We start from the raw sequence: 23,716 nt of genomic DNA, 5'->3' as shown, positions 1-23,716 counted from the left end.
GGCAAAGAACTCCGGTTCGTGGGCCGGACCATCCTGTTGCTCCCAGGATTCCCAGATGGGGAGGCTGAGGCTCCCCGGGCCCTTCCCCTGCCTCCCCCCAGCTGCAGCGTGGCCAGCCGCCAGCATCAGCTGGGCAGCTCAGCTGAGCTTTGGAGTCGTCCTGCTGCTTTGAGCTGCCGGCAAGGTAAGGGGGAGGGGACTGCAAGCTCTAGGGCTGCCAGGGAGGCAAGTGGGGCAATTTGCCCCAGGCCCTGCAGAGGCCCCTGGCCCCACAAATATGTCTCCCCCTGCCCCGGCCCCTCCTCCGCTCCCCCCCTTAAATCAGAACTTTTTATAGGGAACCAGCTGTTAAGATTTTGACAGCTCATCACTGCTTTGAGCCCTTCTCCAGGTCTGCCTCAGGCCATCCAAAGGGCAGGACATCCTGTTACAAGCCCTGTTCATCCACAGAGTTCAAAGCACTTTGCAAAGTGAAGTACGCACTATCCCCATTTCATAGACAGGAAATCTTATTCTGAGGCACAAAGATGTTAAGTGCCTTTCCCAAAGGTGTCCAGCAAGTCCATAGCAGAGCCAGGAATAATTGTTTGTTTATAGACATTTCCATAGCACTCATTACTGTAGTATCAGAGCACTAGAATTGGGTTTTGACTAAACATTTTTCATTGGTGAATGCAGATGTATCAAAACTAAAACTGCTGAACCGATGTAAGTTTGTGTGTGGACACTGCCTATATGCAGAAGTTCCACTGATTTATTTACAGTGGGCTGCCAGATCTACTACAGTTTAGAGCTAAACCAGCTTTCTATTTAAAGCTTGACTCTACTAAGCGCTATGACATCTGTGCAGTTACTTGGATTGCCTTGAAATGTAAATCAGTTTAAAAAACAATGTAGTTAAACCAGTGCAAACACATATCGACATCTTACATCTATTTAAAACTGGTTATTTTGGCCTACCTTGTGTTGTGAGATTACTGATGCACAATATACACCATATTTAAAGCATTATAGGAATGCTCTCACAAGGTTTAAACTGATGCAACTTTCTTATATAAACAAGTCCTTCACTTACATTTTTCTACCTATGGTAAATTCCCTCATTTCCATCTGAATCCTAACTGACATTTTTAATTTTAAAAGGGGAATTTTGGTTTTCATATTCATTGTAAATTGAAAGTAATATTTTATTTTAAAATGGGAAAAGGAAAAAAATGTCCCACCATTCTTGATTTCAAAGTACTTCCTGTGTCAGTACTACTGTTTTGTGGGTTTTTTGTTTGTTTTCGAATGGGCAATCGAAAACACAAACAAACATTTATTTCATCTACTGTTATTCCTGTCAACATTTGACATTAGAAACCTATTGTGTTATTCAAAACAAAATCAATATCTATTATTATGCTGCAAACCCTCCTGCCTTAAATAGCATCTTTCCGCTACTTTTTCTGCAAATGAATTAAATACATTTTGAAACAAGCAAAGAGTTTTTCTGTTGCAGTTCCTCCTACTACAAGATGAAAGAAAGAAAGAAAGAAAGAAAGAAAAAGCAGTTTGTGTAGACTGACAGATATTTTAAAGTGAGATATGAGAAAGGAAAATGGGTTTTTCAGAAAATGCCACGATGCATACACATGGCACAATAATTGCATTTGGCTCTGTTTTTTTCAAGACGTGCTAAAAAATACTGGGAATTTGGCTCTCTTTCTAATATGTCTTTTATTTTTTCGTGAAATAAGTGTTAGTGAAAGATGCTGTGTTGATAGGCTGGCAGAAATAATCTGATAATTTACAGAACAGTTATAATATAAGCAGCCTTAGCATAAGCTTCTTCACATTATCCCATTCCATTGTCTTAAACCTGTCCTTAAGGTACCATCAGTAGGGATGGGAAGATTGGCCTACATACTTCCATTCATTCCTTGATCTCTTTTCTGAGGATGTCCATTTTGGTGGCAATGGTTTTGTGATAGAAACTTGTTTAAAGAGAGATCAGCAGCTAATTTCACACAGGCCGTTGAATGGTGATGACGGTAGTAACTTTCATTCACTACTGATCTGGGCTGGATTTGGACCAGCAACCAAGTGAAAGACTTCCTTCAATTCCCTGAAGTATCCAGTCACCTTGTTACTTGTTTATAGAATGTCAAGCCTACTTAAAATAGATCGGTGTTGATAAATGCAAGGTAATTCACACTGAAAGGAGTAATCTGAATTGCTCATACACCTTACTGGATTCTAAATTAACTGGAACAACTTGGGAAACAGACCTGGGGATCATTGTGGACAGCTCAATAATGCTCAGTATGCAGCTGCAGCCAAAGCAGCAAACAAAATGTTCAGAGGCATAAAGAACAGGATGGAAAATATGAATGAAATTTTATCATGTCACTGAATGCTCTCTCTTCAAATACTATATTTTGTTCTGCTCACTCTATATCAATAAAAGCAAAGGGGGTTCAGAGATGGGTAACAAAATAATTAGAAAAATATGAGGGGAAAATCCAGATGAAGAGAGAATGAAAAGATTGGGACAGTTTCGTTTACAGAAGAGACTAATACGAGGGGACACAACAAGTATATATAAAATAATCAGTGGTAGAGAGGAAGCAAATTGGGTTCTCCTATTTACACTCTCTCAAGAACAAGGTGACATTCAATGATAAATGAAATAATTTTACTTGGACAATTAGCTTGTGGTTCGCACTGCCACAAGATATTATTGAGACCAAGAGTTTAGTGGGATTCAAAAAAAGACCACACATTTATATGGATACAGAGTTACAAGGGATTGGGGGGAAAACACATTTGTAAGAGATATGCGCTCTCATGCTTCACCAGCCTCTAATTTAGGGGATTAGGAAGAATCTCCTCTCTGGATAGGTTATCCCATTTCTACCCACGTTAGGGTTTCTTGCAAATTCCTCTGAAGCCACAGTAATGGCCTCAGAGACAGGACTGGACTTGCTTGAGCCAATATGTCAATTCCCATGTTCTTAAATAACCGAAGTCCAGACGATACCCTACGCGGAAGAACTCATGTGGGCGACAGGAGAATTTGTAAAAAGAAACTTGCAGTGTGTGCAACAACCTCTGCAAGTGAGGTGAGTGTTGTCTTCCCTTCCTCTACATAAGAATCAGAAAGCTCAGTCCTAAGAAACTGTGGATCTCAGGAAATCTGCTGAAGACATGGGGTCATCTGCAGAGTGACCATGTATCTCTGCATAGAAGCTGGGGACCAATGTCACCTAGTCATAGTACACTCCTCCACAGCCTGGAGTTGACCCACTGAAAAGTTCATATAACCATCGGTTGGATTAGTTTTACAGCACAATGGCTGCTATTTTCTGAAGTGGGGAGGAAGACAAGGCATGTACATTACAACTGGTTGAAAATTTTCCAACAGAACATCTTGCTGTTGGAAAATGCAAGTTTGCTGACAGAAACATGTTGATTTTTGACATTTTATTTAGGACAAAATTCCCCCTCCCCTCACCCCCAGCATTAGATAATGTCAAAACCTTCTGTTCAGACATTTCCAGAACAGAACATTTTTATTTTCTGTCTCCAAAATTGGAATTAAATGTTTTGATCAATTCCAAATACATTTTTTTCCTCAGAATTTCATTTTGCAGGAACTTTTGAAATGTTTATTTTCATTTTGTTCTGGAACAGAAAAAAATTTCAAACTCAGGAATGTCTCACTTAACAGAAAATCTGATTCCTGCTTTGCTGAAACATACATGCACCCTCTCCACAGGTCTCCGCAGTCCTGTAAACTTGGCCCCACAGCACGAGCTATAAGGGACAGTATGCCCAAAGGGCTGTCCTCCTATCCATACAAGAACCCTCAGAGCACAGTCTGGTCCTAGGTTGTTAGAGTCCAGTTTGCCCTACAGGAGGACCGCACACAAGCAGCCCTGGTCCATTCTGAGCATATTATTTTTAAAAATATCCATTCTGTACCCTAGAAAATATGGCTGTTTTCTGAATATTCATGTCCCTTTTCCATTTACATGTGCCATCAGGGAATTGCTTAAAATTGCACATTCCCCCCACCTTCCCAGAAATAGTGAGACATATCATGCAAATGGTGAAAATCTTTGGACCAGAATTGGATCTTTCCAAGTCCCCAGAGAAAAAGAAAAGAGACTAATATCTGGGGACAAAATACAACAATCCATTCAGTTTGCCTGTGATTGATATAAAATTGTATTGAAAAATCTATTACTTGCTTTTTTTTAAAAAAGCTCTGTACAGGAAGCAATAACCTTTAGTATGTATATTTTACCAGTTAAGAGACCACTGAAATATATTCTCTAAAGTAAGACTTTTCTTTTATAAAATCCTGTCTTTGTCCCTCTAACTTCTGCTTGGCAAAAATGAGGATTTCAAGACTGACTACATTCTACTGTTCTGTATACATTTCCTTTTTTATTTAAAGGAATTGTTTTTGTTTTACAAAACAGAAGGCACAGTCCCTGTGCAGATAGAGGGCACAGACCCTTACATACATTGCACTCTAATGGGTCTACTTGTATGAATAAATGCTGCAGGATTGGCTCCATAGGGCCACTCCTGTGAGATACTTAATTCCATCAGCTCCCATCAGCTGCACTGGAATTTGCAGGTACTGGCTGCATTTTATGATGAGATCCAACATGAGCTTTCATTTATATTTCAACATATTAATACCGGAATAGACAGTGTGAATTAATTTAGAAAAAAAACAATGAAATACATTCCTATGAAACTAGGGTCCATTAACAGGGCCTGCCCTAGTGGCATTAGTACAGATAAAGTGACAAGAAAGTTCAGCAGCAGATGTTTTTGCTGACTTTGTAATGGAAGAAATAGGTCTCAAAATAAAAATAAAATATTACCTTTGCAAGAACTTATATGTTCCTAATGCAACAGCATGGACTCTGCTTATGATTAGCTCAGATATGATAAGCTCTACTTACAGAGAAGTGCAATGAATGTTCTAAATTGTTTCAGTGCATTGTGATGAGTAAGTTACAGCTCCAGCTAGTGAGGCTCTGATTATAAGGAAATGACTCCACTTACAGGGAAATGACTGCCTTGTAGCAGGCTTCCACTATAATAACATTCATAAATTTGCCTTCATTGTAGGTTGCCCAATATTCACCTTCTAGATGATTTTTAGGTAAAAGGTTGGTTTATTTGAAGAACCACATTAAATGTGTGCCTCTTTTGCACCTAAAACGGTTTATACTTACATCTTTCCAATCAACCTGAAAATGGCAATTTATTGCAATAATTAAATATTTTAAAAGAATTTCATGGATATTACATCCCTGGATACTTTCTAAAGACATTAAATGTAGCTATATCCATTTGATATTCTATATGATTTTGTGATGACCAGGTGCCAGCTCATGCCAAGGTCCCCATCTCTCAGTTGAACACTGACAAATACATGGCTGGAATCAGTCTAGCTCATCTCTGTGTTATTGTTAAAATATGTATTAGAATTATAAAAATGTGTTTAGTGCTTAGACTTCACTAAATCGTTGTGAGTTGCTGCATGCATTAATCTCACTTATAACAACATATGTATCCCATATTGTAAGGTAATATTTGAGCAGTTGTATTGTGAGCCTCTGTGAGTGTGTAAATCACCAGACAGAAGAGAGACATTATTTAATGTGATCTTCAATAGAACAACATAAGAACAGCCATACTGGATCAGACCAATGGTCCATTTAGCTCAGTATCCAGTCTTCCGACAGTGGCCAATGCCAGGTTCCCCAGAGGGAATGAACAGAACAGGTAAACATCAAGTGATCCATGTGTTATGCCTGTCCCAAAAGGAAAGGTCCACTGATACTAGATAGATTACAACTGACCTGGGGTAACTGCCTCGTCATTTGGGACTTGGAGTAACCAGAAGACTGCTGTGATTCTCGGTGTAAGGGATTATCTATCACAAAGACTCACTCACCTGGGTGGTGAGATAGATCAGAGTACTCAAGGGGACTGTCTGTGACTCCAGGTTAAGGCTGTTACAATGTCTGAGGAGTTCACACTTGATATTTGGTTGGTGAAATAGAACTCACAATCCATTTGGGTTTTGTACCCTGATTCCTACCAGTCTGCCCTGAGGTTGTTACTTATGGTTTTGAGTCACTATAGGCAGCATTACAGATCTCTATAAAAAATTCACTCCGTTTTCTTTACAGTCCCTACAGTGAGTTTCTGAAGCATTTATATGCTACTTTTAGTATACAATTCTATAATTTTATTTTTTATAAGGAAAGGTTTATCAAGGGCATGGAAACTCAATGGAGAAAATCCTTGTCAGTTCTGGCTGTTCTTCAGCCTTCTAAGCATTAATGCTATAACAGTCTGTCACTTGGCAATAAAATATTTCTGTTACTTGTCTCCACCAGAAAGAACACAAAGCCTGCCATTATCTTGACTTTTCAGTTTGACAGAGATATGTGAATATCTCTGACCCAATAAAGACACATGGCACTGTATGTACCTGTGCTCAGTGTGTCTCCACAGGTCATGCCATTATTCTCATTTTTCCTCTCACAGTAGTAGCCTTTTAAACTGTAGCTTTCACTCTTCCATTTGGAAAGGAAATTGCACTCTTTCTGGATCCCTTGATTGATTTTGTTCTTTTAAGAGGATTAGAGCTGATAGACAAGAAAGTGAAATTATTTTCTTATTTTTAAAATAAAAGCCTCAAACTTTTTCTTCACAAAATGCTGTGGGTTTTCAAAAACTTCTCACGTAATTGCCTGAAGTAAGTGGATACACCTACTGCGTCAGCTGAAGGAAAACATAAAAATCCCTGTTACTCCTAAGGCCATGTCTACCCGTACAGCACTGCAGCTGTACCAACGCAGCTGCGCCACTGCCGTGTGTCTGGCAAAGACGCTGTACACTGGGGTGAGCAAACTACGGCCTGTGGGCTGCATCTGGTCCCTCAGACCTTTTAACCAGCTCCCCAGGAGTGGGGTCGGCAGCTTGCCCCACTCTGGCGATCCAGCCGGGGAACAGGGTTGGGGGCTTGCCCTGCTGTGGCTGGGGAGCAGAGTCAGGGGCTTGCCCTGCTGTGGTGCTCCTGCTGGGGAGCGGGCCTGGAGGCTTGCCCCGTTCTGCCCACCTGATGCTCCCACATGTTCAGATGGGACCTGCATGAGGGCACACATGTTATAACGGCTGCACAATCCAAATACCAAATGTGCCTCACACGCCATCAGAGCTTGGCTACTATGCCTGCTACTTGTTCTCTTAGGGGACTCTGCTGTTTTACTAGTGTTAATTTTCCATTGTTGAGGATAAAACAAAGACTAGCTGGCCAGGAAGTGCCAGTTGCATTGTTCACATTAATCAAAGAGAGCATGGAAAGGAGGTAACTTTGGTTTAATTATTGTAATACTTTGTTATGATGGAATATTTATAATAGTAAGTAAGGTTTAATGTTTATTTAATAAGGATACTTTTTAGTGGAAATAAAGTTTATTTGAATATCTCTGAATTGTTAATTTCATGAGCATTCCTGGCCCGCCATACGATTTCCATACCCAGATGTGGCCCTCAGGCCAAAAAGTTTGCCTGCCCCTGCTCTACGCCAACGGGAGAGAATTCTCCTGTCAGTATAATAAACCCACCTCTGTGAATGTCAGAAGCTATGTTGGCTGGAGAAGCTCTCACACCTACATAGTGCTGTGCACACTACTGCTTGTATTGGTAATTTATGTTGCTCAAAGGAGGTGGTTTATTCACACCTCTGAATGACAAATTTTGCTAACATAAGCTGTAGTGTACTACTGAGAGGCAAATTAACTGTTTTGTTTTAAACCTTGGCTTCTTACAACCCTAAAACCCCAAACAAACATGGATCCTGGAACAATCTGACATGAGAATAAGAAATCTTTGCAAAAAATGAATGAGACATAGGTTTGTGACATTACAGGTAATAACTAAAGTTCAAACTGATTAAATATGTATTTGTCAGGCTACGTGGTGAAGTAATCCCTTCTACAGTACCCTGTAGTACACGTAAGGCCAAATTTTCAAATCAGTGAGTGCCTTTCTAATGCCCAGTTTGTGCCTGTAAAATTTCTTCCTGACGTTGCACCTGTAATTAAATTCTAGGCACCAACCTAAATAACTGAATCTGCCACTGCCAAGTTACAGGTACAAGTCAGACAGGGGCACAGATACTTTCAATGGTGCCCACAACAGACTTTTGGGATGAAAAATTTCATGCCCAGATTACACGGGTGCAAACTGCTTGATAGACACTACGAGACCAAAAGTCAGTGAACCAAAACTGATATATCAGAAACTAGGTGTAATTGGTGGACAAAATAATCAGAGAATTAGCTATTCCACCCATTACTCCCTTTTGGGGTCCTTAAAGAAAGAGTTTTGGGGGAAAATTGGCTACTGGAACAAGAGTCACCATAATGGCTGTTACCCACACCATCTCCTGGGATCATGGGCCTTCATCGTTCTGATCCTGTGAGATGTCCTGACCAGACTGGGCTAGAGAAAGGGATCCAGATGACATCACCACCTCTATGAGCTTTGGCTGAATTCCAAACACAAGCAAGGTTTTAGATTTTTCTCTCTTTCCTCCCGCTTTCCCCCACCGGATGTGGCCTTTTCCTTCCCCACCTTATTTCTGCTGTTTCCCATCCCTCTCCTTTTGTCTAATAAGAATCTGGGTTAGCCACAAAAATTGTGTATTTTGCTCTTATCAACCTGCCATTAGAAAGAGGCAACAAAATGCAATGCCCTAAAGAAGCTCAGTGCTGATACTAGTGTTACAACTGTCAGGGCTTGTCTACACTTACTGGAGATCAACGAGCAGCGATTGATACATTGGCAGTCAGTTTAGCGGGTTTAGTGAAGAACCACTAACTCAACAGCAGATCGCTCTCCTGTCGACTCCTGTATTCCACTATATCGAGAAGAGCAGGGGGAGTCAATGGGAGAATGTCTCTTGTCGACATTCTTTAGTGTGGACCCCATGGTAAGGAGATCTAAGCTAGTCGCTATTCATGTAACTCAAATTGTGTAGCTTAGATCAAATTTCCCCTGTAGTGTAGACAAGGCCTCAGAGTGGCTGATAAGACCATATGCTATGTCTGTTTTTCCAGAGAGGTTGCAAGTGAGCGCCAGAGTCCAAAGCTTCATTTTCTCTCTTTGCTGTTCTTTTCTCTCCGAGTCGGTGTATGTGGCTGGGTTTTTTTTGTCTTCTAGAAAATGGGAACAGACTTCAACAACAACAGTAACAATGACAGCTCCAACTCAACTAACTTCTCTTTTCCCCAAAAGGACAGTTAGTACCATATTTAATACCCTCTAAGAGACTGTCAAATTGTCCTTCTAAAAACCCTCTCCAGCTAAAGAGAATGGGAACCAGGGAGGTTGTAAAAATGAAAACCTTACTTAACTGTTTTTCCTCCTCCTCTGTATCTTTAATAAAAGACTAATATGATGTTTAATGGTGTGTTTGCCATGGCACTAATCAGGCTGAGGTCTATGTATATCGAGTCCTGAACCTTGTTTAACACTGTTTATGTTGGACAGTGAGACAGAATACATCCCTGTATTCACACCCTACACACTAGAATAGAATAGATTGCCTAGGGAAGTTGTGGAATCTCCATCACTGGAGATATTTAAGAGTAGGTTAGATAAATGTCTATCAGGGATGGTCTAGACAATATTTGGTCCTGCCATGAGGGCAGGGGACTGGACTCGATGGCCTCTCGAGGTCCCTTCCAGTCCTAGAGTCTATGAGTCTATGAGTCTAGTGTAATAATCTTTGTACCAAGTACATTTTGTAAGGTATCATCTGAAAACTCTGATCTGCAGCTCAGTATTATCATGGCAAAATGTGTGTGGCAACACTGTATGTGAAGTTATGTTTCCCCTCTGTGGCATTAACAACGCATGTTCCAACCCCACAGTCCTGCCCAGCTGTGCAAGTAGGCCAGTACGCTCAGGTACACTGTACCAGCAAGCTGTTTATAGCTGGTACAGCGTCCCAGAAAGACACAGGAGCAGCCCCGCTGGAGGAGAGGGTTGGGGGGCAGGGTTGGAGGTTCTGATCTTTCCCTGCTAGGAGGGACAGCAGGGAAAGGATCACAATGCCAGCAGCTCTTCTGATGGCTATACTGCCCCCAGCTTCACCCCCCAAGTCCTGGCTCCAACGAGGCTACTGCTGTAGTATGAGGAAGGACAGAGATGTAGCTCCATGCCTGGAGGGGCAGTGCTGGGAGTTCTGCTCCTTTTCCCACTGCTGCCCCTCCAAGCAGAGAAAGGAGCAGAACACTGGCAGCTCCTCCAGTGGCTGTACTGCCTGCCCCCAGCCTCGCCCCACCAGCTGTGTCTCCAGTGCAGGAGGAGGAGGACAGAGCCCCCATCCCCTGGGGAATATGGGATGGATGTGGGGTGGAGATTGGGAGAGCTTGGGGGTCCCGGGTTGGCGGTTGAGGAGTCATGTGGGAAGGTCACGTACCCGCCCTTAGCTGGTGGCTATCCCACCTACCAGTAAGACCTGGATTTTACTTGCACCATTGGCCCTGCCCAAACAGAAGTTGGCAAATGGTCTGTCCTAATCAAAGGACTCTGTGCTTCCCTTAATTTGCATTTAAGCAATGAACAGAGTCTCCAAGCAGGAAGGGAAGACAAAAAGTTCAAACAGGTGAAAAAATTCAGCCAGGAATATCCTTCCACATAGACTCTTGATCCCCTGGATCTTAGCTGGAAATGTTTTTCAAGAGGGAGGACAAACTAGAAAGGAGAGAGAAATACTCCAAGGCACCCCTCTCTCTCCCTTTCCCTGCCCATTGCATTTACTGCACCTGAGGAAACTAAGGCAGCAGCCGCTGGATGCTCTGGGGGAGGTGCCCTGACCTAAAGAGTTTGGTCAGTGTAAGACTCCTGAACACATATGGTTAGAAAACTTTTTGCTTTGAATCGAATGTTTGTTACATTAGGCACTAGTAAGCATTTTACTTTTATTTTTTTGTAACCATGTTTTACTTTTATGGCTCATTACTTGTACTCACTTAAAAGCTATCTCTTTGTTGTTAATAAACTTCATTTATTGCTTTATCTAATCCAGTGTGTTCATCCTGAAGTGTCCAAGTAATTCCATCTGGGGTAACGAGTTGTGTGCATGTTATTCTCTTAAAGGAATAATGGCCTCAGTATATTTGTACTGTGTAAGAGAGGGCTGGGCAGTACAGGACATATGTTTCTGGGCTGTGTTGGTTACACTGGTGATCATCTTGCAGTATAACCAAAGCTGGTAAGAGCCAGAGCATGGCTGACAGGCTGCAACACAGAGAGAGACATAGCTGGGAGTGACTTGCATGCTGGTGGCTACTTGTGAGCAGCCCAGACTGGTGGCTACAGCAGCAAGGCATTCTAAAGGGCACCCCGGGTTACAGGGGAGGGGTGACACAGCTACTCATTAGTCTGGATTGTACCCTGGTATGTCATAGACAGTGACACAGCCTTGTCAACACCTTTGACTCTTTGGACCTGTAAATATCTTCTAAATACAACTATGCTAGAGGTTGGTCAGAGTGTTTTTTTAGGAGCAAATGAACTCTACACCACTCTTGCAGTGCTCCAGGATGGGACTACACATGGTACTACTATATATAAATCATATTTGCATAGCTGGGGAGCTGAAAACTCTTCCAAGAAGTAAGATGTCTACCACTAGAGCCAAAGGAGAAGTACTGATGTGCTTATTTTCAATACGTTATTTTCTCTGTAGGCCCACACAACACCACATGTATAAAGACCCCAACTCTGCAAATACTTACTAGATAGCCCATGAGTAACTCTCTCTTCCCCACTCATTGTAGGGGACACTTTAAAGGGGCAATGCTCCTTTTCTTCCAGCTAGCTGGACAAAGATCCGCTGTATGGAAGGATGCAGCGAGCACATTTTATTATCAAGTTGATGGAATGCTATGATTTTTTCCAGGAAGGTAACTAAGACAGTTATTGTTATTGGTGCCTTTCAAGGGCTATTCAGACATTCTCCAGTTAACTGCAAAGCTACAGAAAGTACACTTATCTGGGTCTGATGTAACATCTCCCTTACAGTATTTCTCAAACATTAACTAAAAGGATCTTCTCACACCTTCCTCATATTATCTGACAGGAACTGGCATTTATGACAGTTCATATACCAAATTCAGAATGTCGTTTCTATCACCTCAGAAGTTAATGCAGAACACTGACCATTTTTTTATTAGAATACAGTTGGACACTAAAGAGAGTTCCAGAGGGGGAAGTAATTCTAACTATAGTTATAATGATTCCAGAGAAATTCAATTTTTTCCCCCTATTACTAATGAGACTGCTTCCAATTTACATGCTGCAAAAACTGATGCTGGCTTTTAATTGGTTAGAACATTAAAGAATCAGACACATAAAACAAACCATTCATTAAAAGAAAGTAGAAGAATTTTGAAAAATTAATATAGTTGTTTTACTATTTGGAAACAGACAACAACTGCTTTGAGATTTTTCAGCTTCAGATGTCATCTTTTTGTTTAAATCCGATGATATGCAAAGGTGCCTTCATCTTATATAGTATTTTATAGTTTCTTGGTTCATCTACTAATCATCCCAGACAATGTGAGCTTGATTTACTAAAGCAATACTTTATATGGGTGTTTTTCAATTTCATTACATATCACTGGTAAAGCAGTCATGATATATAATGAATGTTCAGTTCAAGCAACAGACACGTCAGAGACTAGGAAAAGAATGACATGTAGCAATAATTTTATCAGTTTGAAAACAACCCAGGTAAATCCAAAATACAAAGTGCTCAGCAAAGACCTGAATGTGGGGTAGGCATATTTTTTACATTGTTTCTAAGCATGTGCTCCCAGCTGGAATTTACAACAATACAAGGTTCAATTGTGCCATTCAAAAAAGCAAACTAATCTCCGTTTGAGCATCTTGTAGCAGGTTGTGCTGCAAAATAATGCTCCTCAGGGACACTGCCATCCTCTCAAAAAGTGCCTTAGGCTGGATAGTTGTAGCACTTGAAAGTGTTGATATACATTAATAGTCTCTCAATGTGACTGTAGACTTAGTTCTTTTAGAGAAAAATGTTTGTTCTACAGAAAGCAGTGTGAAATGTTAGTGTTCTGTTTTTCCACTACTCTGTTTCTTGGCTCAATGCTATTCAATACCTATATCAATGATTTGGAAGGAAATACAAAAAAAATTGTTTGATAAAGTTCACAGATGATACAAAAATTAGTGGAATGGTAAATGATGACAGGTCAATTACAGACTGATCTGGATCCCTACGCAAGCTGGACTCATTTGAGTAACATGTATTTCAATACAGCCAACTGCAAGTTTATACAGCTAGGAACAAAGAATGTAGATCACATTTAGAAGCTGGAGGACAGCATCCAGCGAAGCAGTGACTCTGGACATAATGGATATTATTTACGTCTATAGCACTGGTGAGACCGTTAATGGAATAATGTGTCCAGTTCTGGCATTCATACTTCAAAAAGGATGTTGAAAAATTGGAAAGGATTCCAAAAAGAGAGGCAAGAATTATTTTAGATAGGGAAAAGCTGCCTTAAAGTGAATGAGTTTCCCAAGTCTATATAGCTTATCAGACATCAGGGGATCTTGATCAAGTACACACACTGGGAGATTTCTGACAGTAGAGGGCTCCTCAGTCTACCAGACAAAGGCATTAACAAGATCTAATGGGCTGAAAGATGGAGCTGAACAAACTCAGACAATAAACAGGGCACAAAAATGTAAGGGCAATGCTGATAGTAATTAGCCATTATAACAACTCACTACGGATATGATGGACTCTCCATTGCTTGAAGTTTTAACATCAAGATTGAATATGTTGTTGAGAAGTAAACTGTAGCTCAACCACAAGATAAAGGATTGATGCAGGAATTACTTGGTGAGATTCTTTAGTCTAGTCAGCAGACTAGAGGATCAGAATGATCCTTTCTGGTCTAAAAATCTATGAATATATGTAATTTTGCTTCTAGCTCAGTTCCGGGAAGTAGGACACGTTTTTCTGCAGAGATTTGAGCTTCCTGTAACACTTTCATAGTGAGGTTTTATAAACATACATATTTTAAATTGGTAAAAGTACTAAAAAAGGATACTTGATTAGGCAATACCCTGAATCTGCAAATGTAACAGCTGGCAAACCAGTCAGGAGAGACTGAACTGTAATGATGATCGAACCTAGCACAGCATTTGCTGTAAACTATATCAGAAATGATGATCACACGTACATCTGGAGCTGCTACAATGTAACGACAACCAAAACACGATTTAGCATGAAGGAAGCTTTCTACAGTAACAAACAATCAGAACAGGATTGCATGTACAGTGCAGAAATTTAAAATGCAGTGATCTCATCCAGGAAGAGCATCAGATTTTGGAGGCTGTCCTAAGAGCTGCAAAATATTGCAGATTCAAAATCCTGCAATTCAAGATTGAGGCCATAGCTCTTCAGGGACATTTAAATAAGGGATTAAAAGATGGTAAAAGGGATCATATTTAGGTGACCATATTTCCCAAAGGGAAAATGGGACACTGCATGGGGCTGGCCCCAGCTAGTCGCCCGAGATGCCCCTCCCCGACTGTTACTGGTCACTTGAACCCTGCCAGCTCCCCATTCGAGGCTGTTTCTGGTCGCTGGAACCCTGTCTGTCCCCTCCTTCAGCCCAGCCTCCCCCCTGCACAGGGCTGGCATCTCTGCTCGCCCCCATGCATGTTCCTCTGCACCACACCCCACTTCTTGACAAAAGTGGGCATTTGTTCCATTTGCTCTTGCCAACTTGATCAGTTGGCAAGAGCAAATGGGACAAATGCCCTCTGTAGCCAAAAATATCAGAAGACCTGGGACAGGGCTTAAAAAAGGGACTGTTCTGGCCAGAATGGGCTGCATGGACACGTATACATAGTCATATATATCTGGGAAAGAGAGATGAAAGGGGAGGTCAGGAGCACATTTCTGATGCTTTCCTGACTCTGTGTGTGTGTGTGTGTGTGTGTGTGTGTAAATTGTTTTTGAGAAGTCCATCAGAGCTGGCCTTCATCAAACTGAGTTATGGTGTGACTAGTGGATCCCAAGATACAGAAATGAGCCTGCTACATCGTTAAAGGGACATCCCTGCAGTTTGGAGATAAGAGGTAATAACCTTGTATCAGATGGAAGGTTTCACAAAAGACTAGGGACTGGGGACTTACAGATACAAGGACATGTTCCACTGTGGAGTCACCAACAGGGAGGTGCTGTAGAAGAAATTGTGCTGATATTACTTAGCCTGAACTGGGAGCACCTCTGAACTTGGTATCAGCTTATGTCTTGGTGTGCTTCTGCCATCAAGGCAAAACATCAGTGCGTCTAGTGATGGCATTTACTAAAAGCTTCTACCATTCCAACAAATTTTACAGAAAACACTCATTTGAATACTCAAGCTGGAAATAAAATATAGCAGAGTGTCAAATTTCTCTTTCCCACTGCTTGTAATATCATCAGTTTAGTACAATGAAAAGGTAACAGATACAGAGACCTGTAGCTCATCTTTCTGCAATACATTTGCTGTGTGCAGCTTAAGCTACCTTGTGTGTCCACATTTCACATCAGAAGCATGGCATATATTCCACAAGATCTACTCAGTGCACTTGATTTCCCTGAGCTAGAACATGCTGCTAAGAACAACAACAGAAGGATAAAAGTAAGCTGCCCTAAGTTATGACTCTGTACGGAAAGCTTCCAATGCTAATCAACCCTCTAAAACAACATTAGATGAAGAATGGAATACTTTGGGATGATTCAAACAACCTGATTAGCTAATATATAGGGGAAGAGTTATTTAGATAAGCAATAAATAAATAAAATTATTTTATTGTGATAGTTCCTTGAGGTGCCGGCCATGGATCAGGGTCCACTGCTGTACAGACTGAAAATGCATATTTTACTATTTTTTAAAACATGGGTTGTGACATTTCTTCAACTGATATAGTAAACAGCAACAACAACTTCAGTGCAGTGAATTTCCTGGGGATTAATGACTAGCTGGATTCAGTGAGCCTTGATGGCACTCCAGACCATCAACTTCTACCAGCGGGTCATAATATTCCTTTGGAAATGCCTTGTAACTCAATCATTAGTGTTTAACCCCATCACTACTAGTATTCACAGCAGTGTGCATCCTGCAGCAGAATGTGGTGATATGCTGTTAAGAACAAATGTTTTCTAGACAAAAAACCTGTGACTTCAAATAGGATGTATGAGATGCTTGGGATGGCATTAGAAGTGCATTTTCACCCGCTCACCTAGTAGCACTGAAGCAGTTAACTATAAATTATGGAAACAAACTGATGGTCTATTAACCTTAAAGCTTAGAGAAGATATAACTCCAGCCATTCAGAAACCTGGTCAGTCTGGTAAGTTCAGTCACCTTTCAAAAACTTACATTTTTATATGAACAAAGGTTTTTAGCGCAAAACAGGCCTGTTCTGTGAGCCAAGTTCTCTGAACACATCCAGTCCAAAATGGCACACCAAGCTATTTTCACTGTATTGTACCAGCACTTTAGAGAACTATTACATTTACATCAAAATCAAGTAACTACAAGAGAGTTCTAATATTTATACTCCCTGTTTTGTAAATATATTTCTTTTTCATATCAACATAATCTTTAACCCACCCTCATCATTTATGCAGCAGAGGAATAAAATTGTCCCATCATGTTATTTCAGACATATTGCTAAAAATTCCTCTTGAAACCTACATTATACCCACTTTGTTGCCACATGATCTGCAGATTTCAGTGACAAAGCATTACAGTAATAGTGACTGGACACCTATTTTTACCATTATCAAAACTCTCTCAAATTGTTTAACTACTTCCCTTAAGCTCTTGCAATGTTGTTTTTATTTCTAAATGACATATCTAGTTATTTGGCCACTATATTGAAAGGTGGTAGTTAAACAAAATGTACAATTACTTTGTCATTGCTTTACATTATCATGAATATAGGAAAAGCTAGGGTGAGAAAAACCGTACCAAGAACATTGTGTGTGTAATACTAGTTATATTTAAAATAAAACTTTTCTCTTATATACACAAACATATAGACTGTACACATCTCTGTGTGTGTGTGTGTGTATATATATATAAATATAATGTATGTTAGTTTTTTCCTTTAATATTTTCATATTTCTTACCTTAGCCTTGAATTCCATTTCCATGTGCTCATGAAGTAGCTCTTCATTTTCTGTTAACGATGAGCCTAGATTTTGCTTATGAAGATAATCACTCATATTTTTCCTGTACCAAGATGTTACCTAGATAAAACACAAAAATGAGATTTTTGAGTTGAGAAGAGTTTCAAAAGCTGAGAAATAATTGTCCAACCTTTCAGGGGTATTAAGTGAACCAACTTAGTCTACAAATTAAGCCCCAATTTTAGATACATAGCACTGTGTCTTCATGTTTTAATTCAAAAGTTCATATACCTATATGAAATAGATCATGTGTCAAAGTGCACATATATAGGAATATATGTAACAAAACAAGACTTGTTTTTCATAAAATATGTCAAATGATTTATCAATCAGTACGGTGGGTGATACTGAAGGAATAGAGAAATCAGGAAGCAGTCACGTGGACGAAGACATACATAGTTTAAAATGGTAAAAACATCATACATTTTTCCTAGGAAAAATGCTCATTCATGTACAGTAGGTGACTATAAATCTGAGCATATTTACAATGATGCATAAAAAGCAATGACTAGATGACCTGATAGGTCTTTTCTAACTATAACTTCAATAATTCAATGAAGCTACTGTAATCTTTTGTATTCCAAAAAACAGTTACAGCTTGCTAGACTGACTGTAACAAGAATATTCAGCAAACAAACGCAGTAGTTAATGTATCTCATAAATTGCCCAGAATGACTTGCATCTACTTCTAGTTGATGCACAGTAGGTACCTTATACATTCCTTGTAAACAACACATGCCAAAGATCCCTGAGTGAAGCTTTGCATCTTAAAATAGTATTGGGAATCAGTTAGTACCTACGAGACCTGCTCCAATCTTTTTCAAGTCTTGCAAAGCCACTACCATATTCTATATATCACATTTAAAACTCCTTTGTATAATATGAAGAATATAGACTTGAAAGCATGTTTCTAAGAGTTTCCTGAGATCTGCGTCTGTGGAGGCCTTTTTAAAATTTTATTTTATTCTATATTTTTCTAAAAACCAAAAGAACCTTTATAACAAGAAAATGCTTTCAACACATCTGAAATAATATAGTGGGCAAATTACCTAAGGAATTCAACGGAGCTAGGAAAGTCAACAGATAATTAATGTAATTAAATTTTAATTTGATGGCAGAGTCTCAAAACTACTTTCTAAAGCGCTTCCAATTTATTTATTTATTTATTGACACACAGGGGACCTCGTTTTTCTGCACAGTATCCTGGTGATACATGTTACAAACAAAAGCATATGGGAGTTTTGTATGTGCCCTGCTTAAAAAAATACAATTCAAAAAATAATTCTTTTTTAATTATTTGAACAAAGACCAAGGTAGTGTGAAGTGAGACGTGAGTGACCAGATGTCCCAATTTTATAGGGACAGTCCTGATTTTTGGGTCTTTTTCTGATATAGGTTCCTATTACCTCCCACCCTTGTCCTGATTTTTCACATTTGCTGTCTGGTCATCCTAAGTGAGAACTATTGTCATAAAAGCCATTCACATTTGGTAATGCACATGATATTTTCATTTTCAAGGGAGGATGAGCTCTCACAAGCACTCATTCTCAGTGGAAGGTTTGTGGTAGAAGTGGACCCAAGTCACGAAGTTCAGATTGACACTTTGAACAGCATTAGAGGCATTTGGACCTGGCCCATCTCTGGGATACAACATGACACTGGTTATTTTATGCTCTCAAAAATGGGGTTAGAGCTGTACAAGTCACCCTTTGATGAAGACAGACCTATAAGGAGGAAAGTTGATTATGTAGAATGAAGGGATGAGTGGAAGCCCAAGGGAGTCTTGGAGTAATGTTTACATACCTGACTCAATCAAATCAAATTTAAAACATAGGAATCAGACCAAAATTCTGAACCATGAAACCTTTCCTTTCCTCTTTCCTCATCCTCTCAAACATACTCTTAGCAATGCAAAATTATGAAAACATTTATACTGGAAGAAGACATACAAAACATGTACTTCGCATCTATCAAAATAAAATTGAATGCGTATGCTACAGGGGAAAGAAGAATTTCCCTGTAAATTGAGGCAATTTTTTTTTCTATGGAAAACACTGGCTGTTTGCCAAAACAAACTCATGCTTCTATAGACTTGAGCAGAGGAGTATAAAATCTTTAACTCTGTTACTGTAAGAAGCTCACTCCTTAGCCACTTGCAATGTCTATTTTAACTATCAAGAGTGTAAGCAGTTGGGGTTTAAGTACTGCAGATGTCAATGAGTGATATTAGCAGTGTAAGATTATGCAAGAGCCATCTTTGGTGTTTAAGACCGAAGCCCACAGAATTCTATTTTTTCAGAAATTTCTTTTTGGTAGGCTTTTATTTTTTGTGCACAAGCTACAGGGCATGTTGATTGCCTGATAAACAAAACTACTAATTATTTAAAACCCTGAGTGCATGACAGCCTTACAGCATGCTATTGACCACAATATTTGCTATAAATTACCCATGGAAGTAGGAGTGAAAGGATCCCTATCTGTTCCTGGAAACTGTTGTAAGTTAAAATATGGTAATTGCAGAGTTATCTTAAGCACTTCCGTGCGCGTTACCCCTAACCTTCACCCATCCACACACAAAAACATCTCATCCAAGTTCAGTGGTGCTTTAAACCCAGGATAGCTGACTTGGCTGGGCCCTTAGGCTAAAATCAGAATGAGGCTTGAGACAGAAGACCTAGAGATTTTAGTTAAGAAGTTCTGAGTTTCACTCCTGGTTCTGATACTGATTTATGTCATCCCAAGTCTGCCTCTATTTCCCCTTCTCTAACAGGAAGACAATCTTCTCTTTCTGTCTCTCACAGAAATGTTGGGAGAGTTTATTAGTTAATGTTTGAAGATGGAAAGTCCTGTGTATTATTACTGTTGATCCCAGTCTGATGATGATATGCACAAAATTAAATTTGGTCCAGAATACAAGCTTCATTTTCGTCAGTGATGGATCTGTGAAAGGTGTGTTCTTGCATGAAAGGTGTGTATGCATGAGTATACCAGTAGTAGAATAAATGATATTGCAGGAGATGAGACAACTATAAATACACCAGGGGAGGGAGTTGGGATTGGTCTTCAGAAAACTCCCATTAACTTCAATTGGGCCAAGATTTCACCCCAGGTAGCTAGCAAAGAATCATTTTAAACAAATCTGACTAAACAGATTTTAATAATTTAATTACTGGTATGTTCCAGTCTAAATATTCCTGCACTTAGGGTAAAATGTAATCAATTTTTCATTTTTATGAAAACCATTTACAGAAAGCGCTCAGAGCACATCTGAAGACATATGAAGGTCTACTCAGAAATTTTATGAACATTTTAATTGCTTATGAATTAAGTGAAAATGTCTAGGTTTGTCTCCAACCTGCCAGTGTTTTTCCTTCACTCTAGCGGGTGGCAGCAGCAGCAGAGACCATAGGGGACACAGCTTTTGGAAAACCCGAAAAGAGCATATGTAGATTGTTTAGACAGTTCTTCCATAAATCCAAGCAGTTCTGGTGCATTAGTCACTGTTGGAGCTTCCCAATTATACTTGTGCATGCTGACATTCAGGGTTTGCTCAGCTCATACTGTGCTTGGTACTAAAAATGGAAACCCGGGCCTATATTTGAAAGCAGCTTCCAAACACAGCTATGGCCCCAAACTGTATCATGAAGGCAATAATGGTTAAATCAGTCCCCCAGTCTTGCATGCTGAACATCTTTCAGTAAAAAAGAACATGCAGCTATTAACCCAGCCCACTGTGTAAAGATCAGCAGGAGAAAAGAGTGGGTCACATTCATTCAGGTAAAGATCCCATAACAGAGTCTTTAAATGATTGCACTACCATTGTTATTTTTACATCAATTAAATTGCTAGTAAATGAAATCCAGCACCAAGGGGTGACAGGGCTGTTAGTTCTACCTTCTTAACGACACAAGAACTGATAACTACCAGTAGTTAATATTTTTCCTTTAAAAAGAAGGATCATTTCCCTTCTGTGTGTCTGCATGGACTGCAGATGAGGGTGTGCTATGCTGTCCCACAAATCTGACTTAGCCCTTATCTCTGCCCTTGACACAACCTTTTACCCAGGGACCATGAATAGCTTAAGTTTAATTTATTTGTTTGTCTCATATATGCATGATTGGCACAATTGAGAAAATTACATTCATAAATCATCTTGCCGAGAAAATTAATTATGCACAGAATAGCCCAATCTGCCTCTGATTTTCATTAATGAAGAAGATTATCAGCAAAATAAGATGCTGCTGTATCTGAAAAGGAAGGTCAGCTCTTTAAATGTAAAACAAGGTACGTTTTTACATATTGAAAATACTGATAAAGAAAAACATATTATGATTATGCTTATCAGACCGTTACATTCTAATTCAAGGCAGAACGAAGGTGTTGCATTTTTAGTTCTTCGGGGCAAGGAAATATATATTGTGATCTTTATGTTTGCTTACTTTCTCTTTCAAAACCAGATCAGGGAGACATCTGTGTTTTATACTTATCCTTTGAAAAACACAAGTATTATTAAGGGTAAAAATCTACTCTCACATGTTCACAGCAGGCTTGACTCCAATATGCGGCTCTCCCTATGTCTCCCAAACTTCCATTAGCGTCAATCAGAGTTCAATAGGCTGCTCTCCTTATATGTGTAGAACTCCACTTGACATTAATGGAAGTTCAGCACACACAGGGAGAGCAAAATATTAGACTTCAGATTTGCCGTGAGGCTATGAGAACCAGTACTTAAAAATGCATATGCCTAAGTCTAAAAAGATACTTTGTCATAAGTTCTACCAGTTAATTTTCCAGAGTATTTATTGTTCCATAATTGTGCATGAATGTTGTGTAAGGTGCCAGACTGACACTTACAGGTCCATAGTTAGAACAGTGTTGCAAGGACCTGACTCTGCCTGCTAGTCTGCATCAACCTTGGATCACAGCTGGGCATGACAAGGCAGGTGGTTGAATAAGCATTCTATCTGAGCTACAGCCCATCTCCTCAAGCTATCACCAGTAGATTATCAGCTGTAATGGTGGTGTTTGTGATGTCAACACCCATTCTGCAGAAAATGGACACACACACACACACACCAAACAGCAACCAGATTAAAGCGATCCGACGTCCTGATATTATTGGGATCATTCTATTATCAGGATAGTACAAATATTAGGGGCTTTGTCTTATATAGACAACTCTTACAGTCTATTACCCCCTATCCTGTATCAATTTTCCACACTTGTTATCTGGTCAGCCTAAACCAGATAGTAAAGATTTTCTGGATGTTCCCAAACTAGGCTGGATTCAACTTGGCACTCTGTAAGCGAAAGATAATTGTCCATGAATGTTTAGGTCAACTAGAAATCTGTGGTAAGTTTGACCAAATTTGCACGTCACTCCACCCCACCCTACGTCTTGGGGAGATTCTGTAGTATGGTTTTAAAGCAAATTCATTCAAAGTATTTTCCCCTCTTTACCCAATGTAAGATAGCAAAGTATTTTGCAGAGAGTCTTCTGTTTTGCACCCCTCTCTCTGCCTGTAAGTTACGGATATACTTGGATAAAGCTGCAAAGATCATGTAGTTGATGAAAGCATCACAGCTAGGAGTACTAACTCCTGGTACTTCCAAGCTTTGAAGAAGGATTTAGAGAAGGACCCTTCTTCTTGGAAAGTGTACTTTGCAATATGATACATTTCCAACCGACTTGGCTAAATTTGTTTTGAAACATCAGTTGTAGCCACTGAGAATTGAAAGAACATTACTTTTTAAGGTGTGTTCTTTTGCTGGACAGTTTCCTGGTGATATAGACAAAGCAGCAGCCAGGGCAGAATTGAGCAGCATCATGCCTCTCAAGTGTTAGACGATATTTCATGATTTTCATAGTAAAAGCTCTAGCCTCTTATTTAGCAGTTTCTCTTTTACAGTATCTTGGTTGAAAAAGGGGATTTGTTCAAGCTATCATTCTATAGCCACAGGCTGGAAAGATAACACTTTCATAGGAATACAGGATTTTTCATACAGGATAGTAATCCATCTAGCCATGATGATACCAAGAAATCCAGTTTTGCCTCTGGCAATTATAATACTTGATGTTTCAGAATAAGATTAGCAGCAACCTACAGTACCTCACCAGTTGTAAAATGTTTTACTTGAAGGATCATATACACACTATGCAAAAAAAGGTAGAGCTGGTTTTGATGTCCAAGGTACATAACCCTGCAGAATCAATATTCTAGGCAGAGCTGGAGTGCATAGCACTGCCTACAATTAAGGTTGCCCAACACTTTCCATTAACTTTAAACATTCAGACTGAAATTTTCCATGACGAGTGCCTGCCTTGGCTAAATTTTTAGGAAACTTTCAGTTTAAAGTCCTTAGCTATCTCTGAGGATTTGTCTAGACCATTATTTT

General features: G+C 39.7%; 1 protein-coding gene across 4 annotated transcripts in view; it reads right to left on the bottom strand.

The window, feature by feature from the left end:
* CCDC141 (coiled-coil domain containing 141) overlaps positions 1-23,716 on the bottom strand; it is a 173,665-nt gene that overhangs the window by 106,572 nt on the left and 43,377 nt on the right. For all 4 annotated transcript variants that reach the window (XM_030580729.1, XM_030580732.1, XM_030580730.1 and 1 more), the window contains exon 7: positions 17,261-17,380. In XM_030580729.1, coding sequence (XP_030436589.1) covers positions 17,261-17,380 — 120 coding nt within the window. The remainder of the gene's footprint in view (positions 1-17,260; positions 17,381-23,716) is intronic.

Source organism: Gopherus evgoodei, chromosome 11 (genome assembly GCF_007399415.2).
Source record: "Gopherus evgoodei ecotype Sinaloan lineage chromosome 11, rGopEvg1_v1.p, whole genome shotgun sequence".
Lineage (NCBI taxonomy): Eukaryota > Metazoa > Chordata > Testudines > Testudinidae > Gopherus > Gopherus evgoodei.
This window is presented reverse-complemented; position numbering and strand designations above follow the sequence as displayed.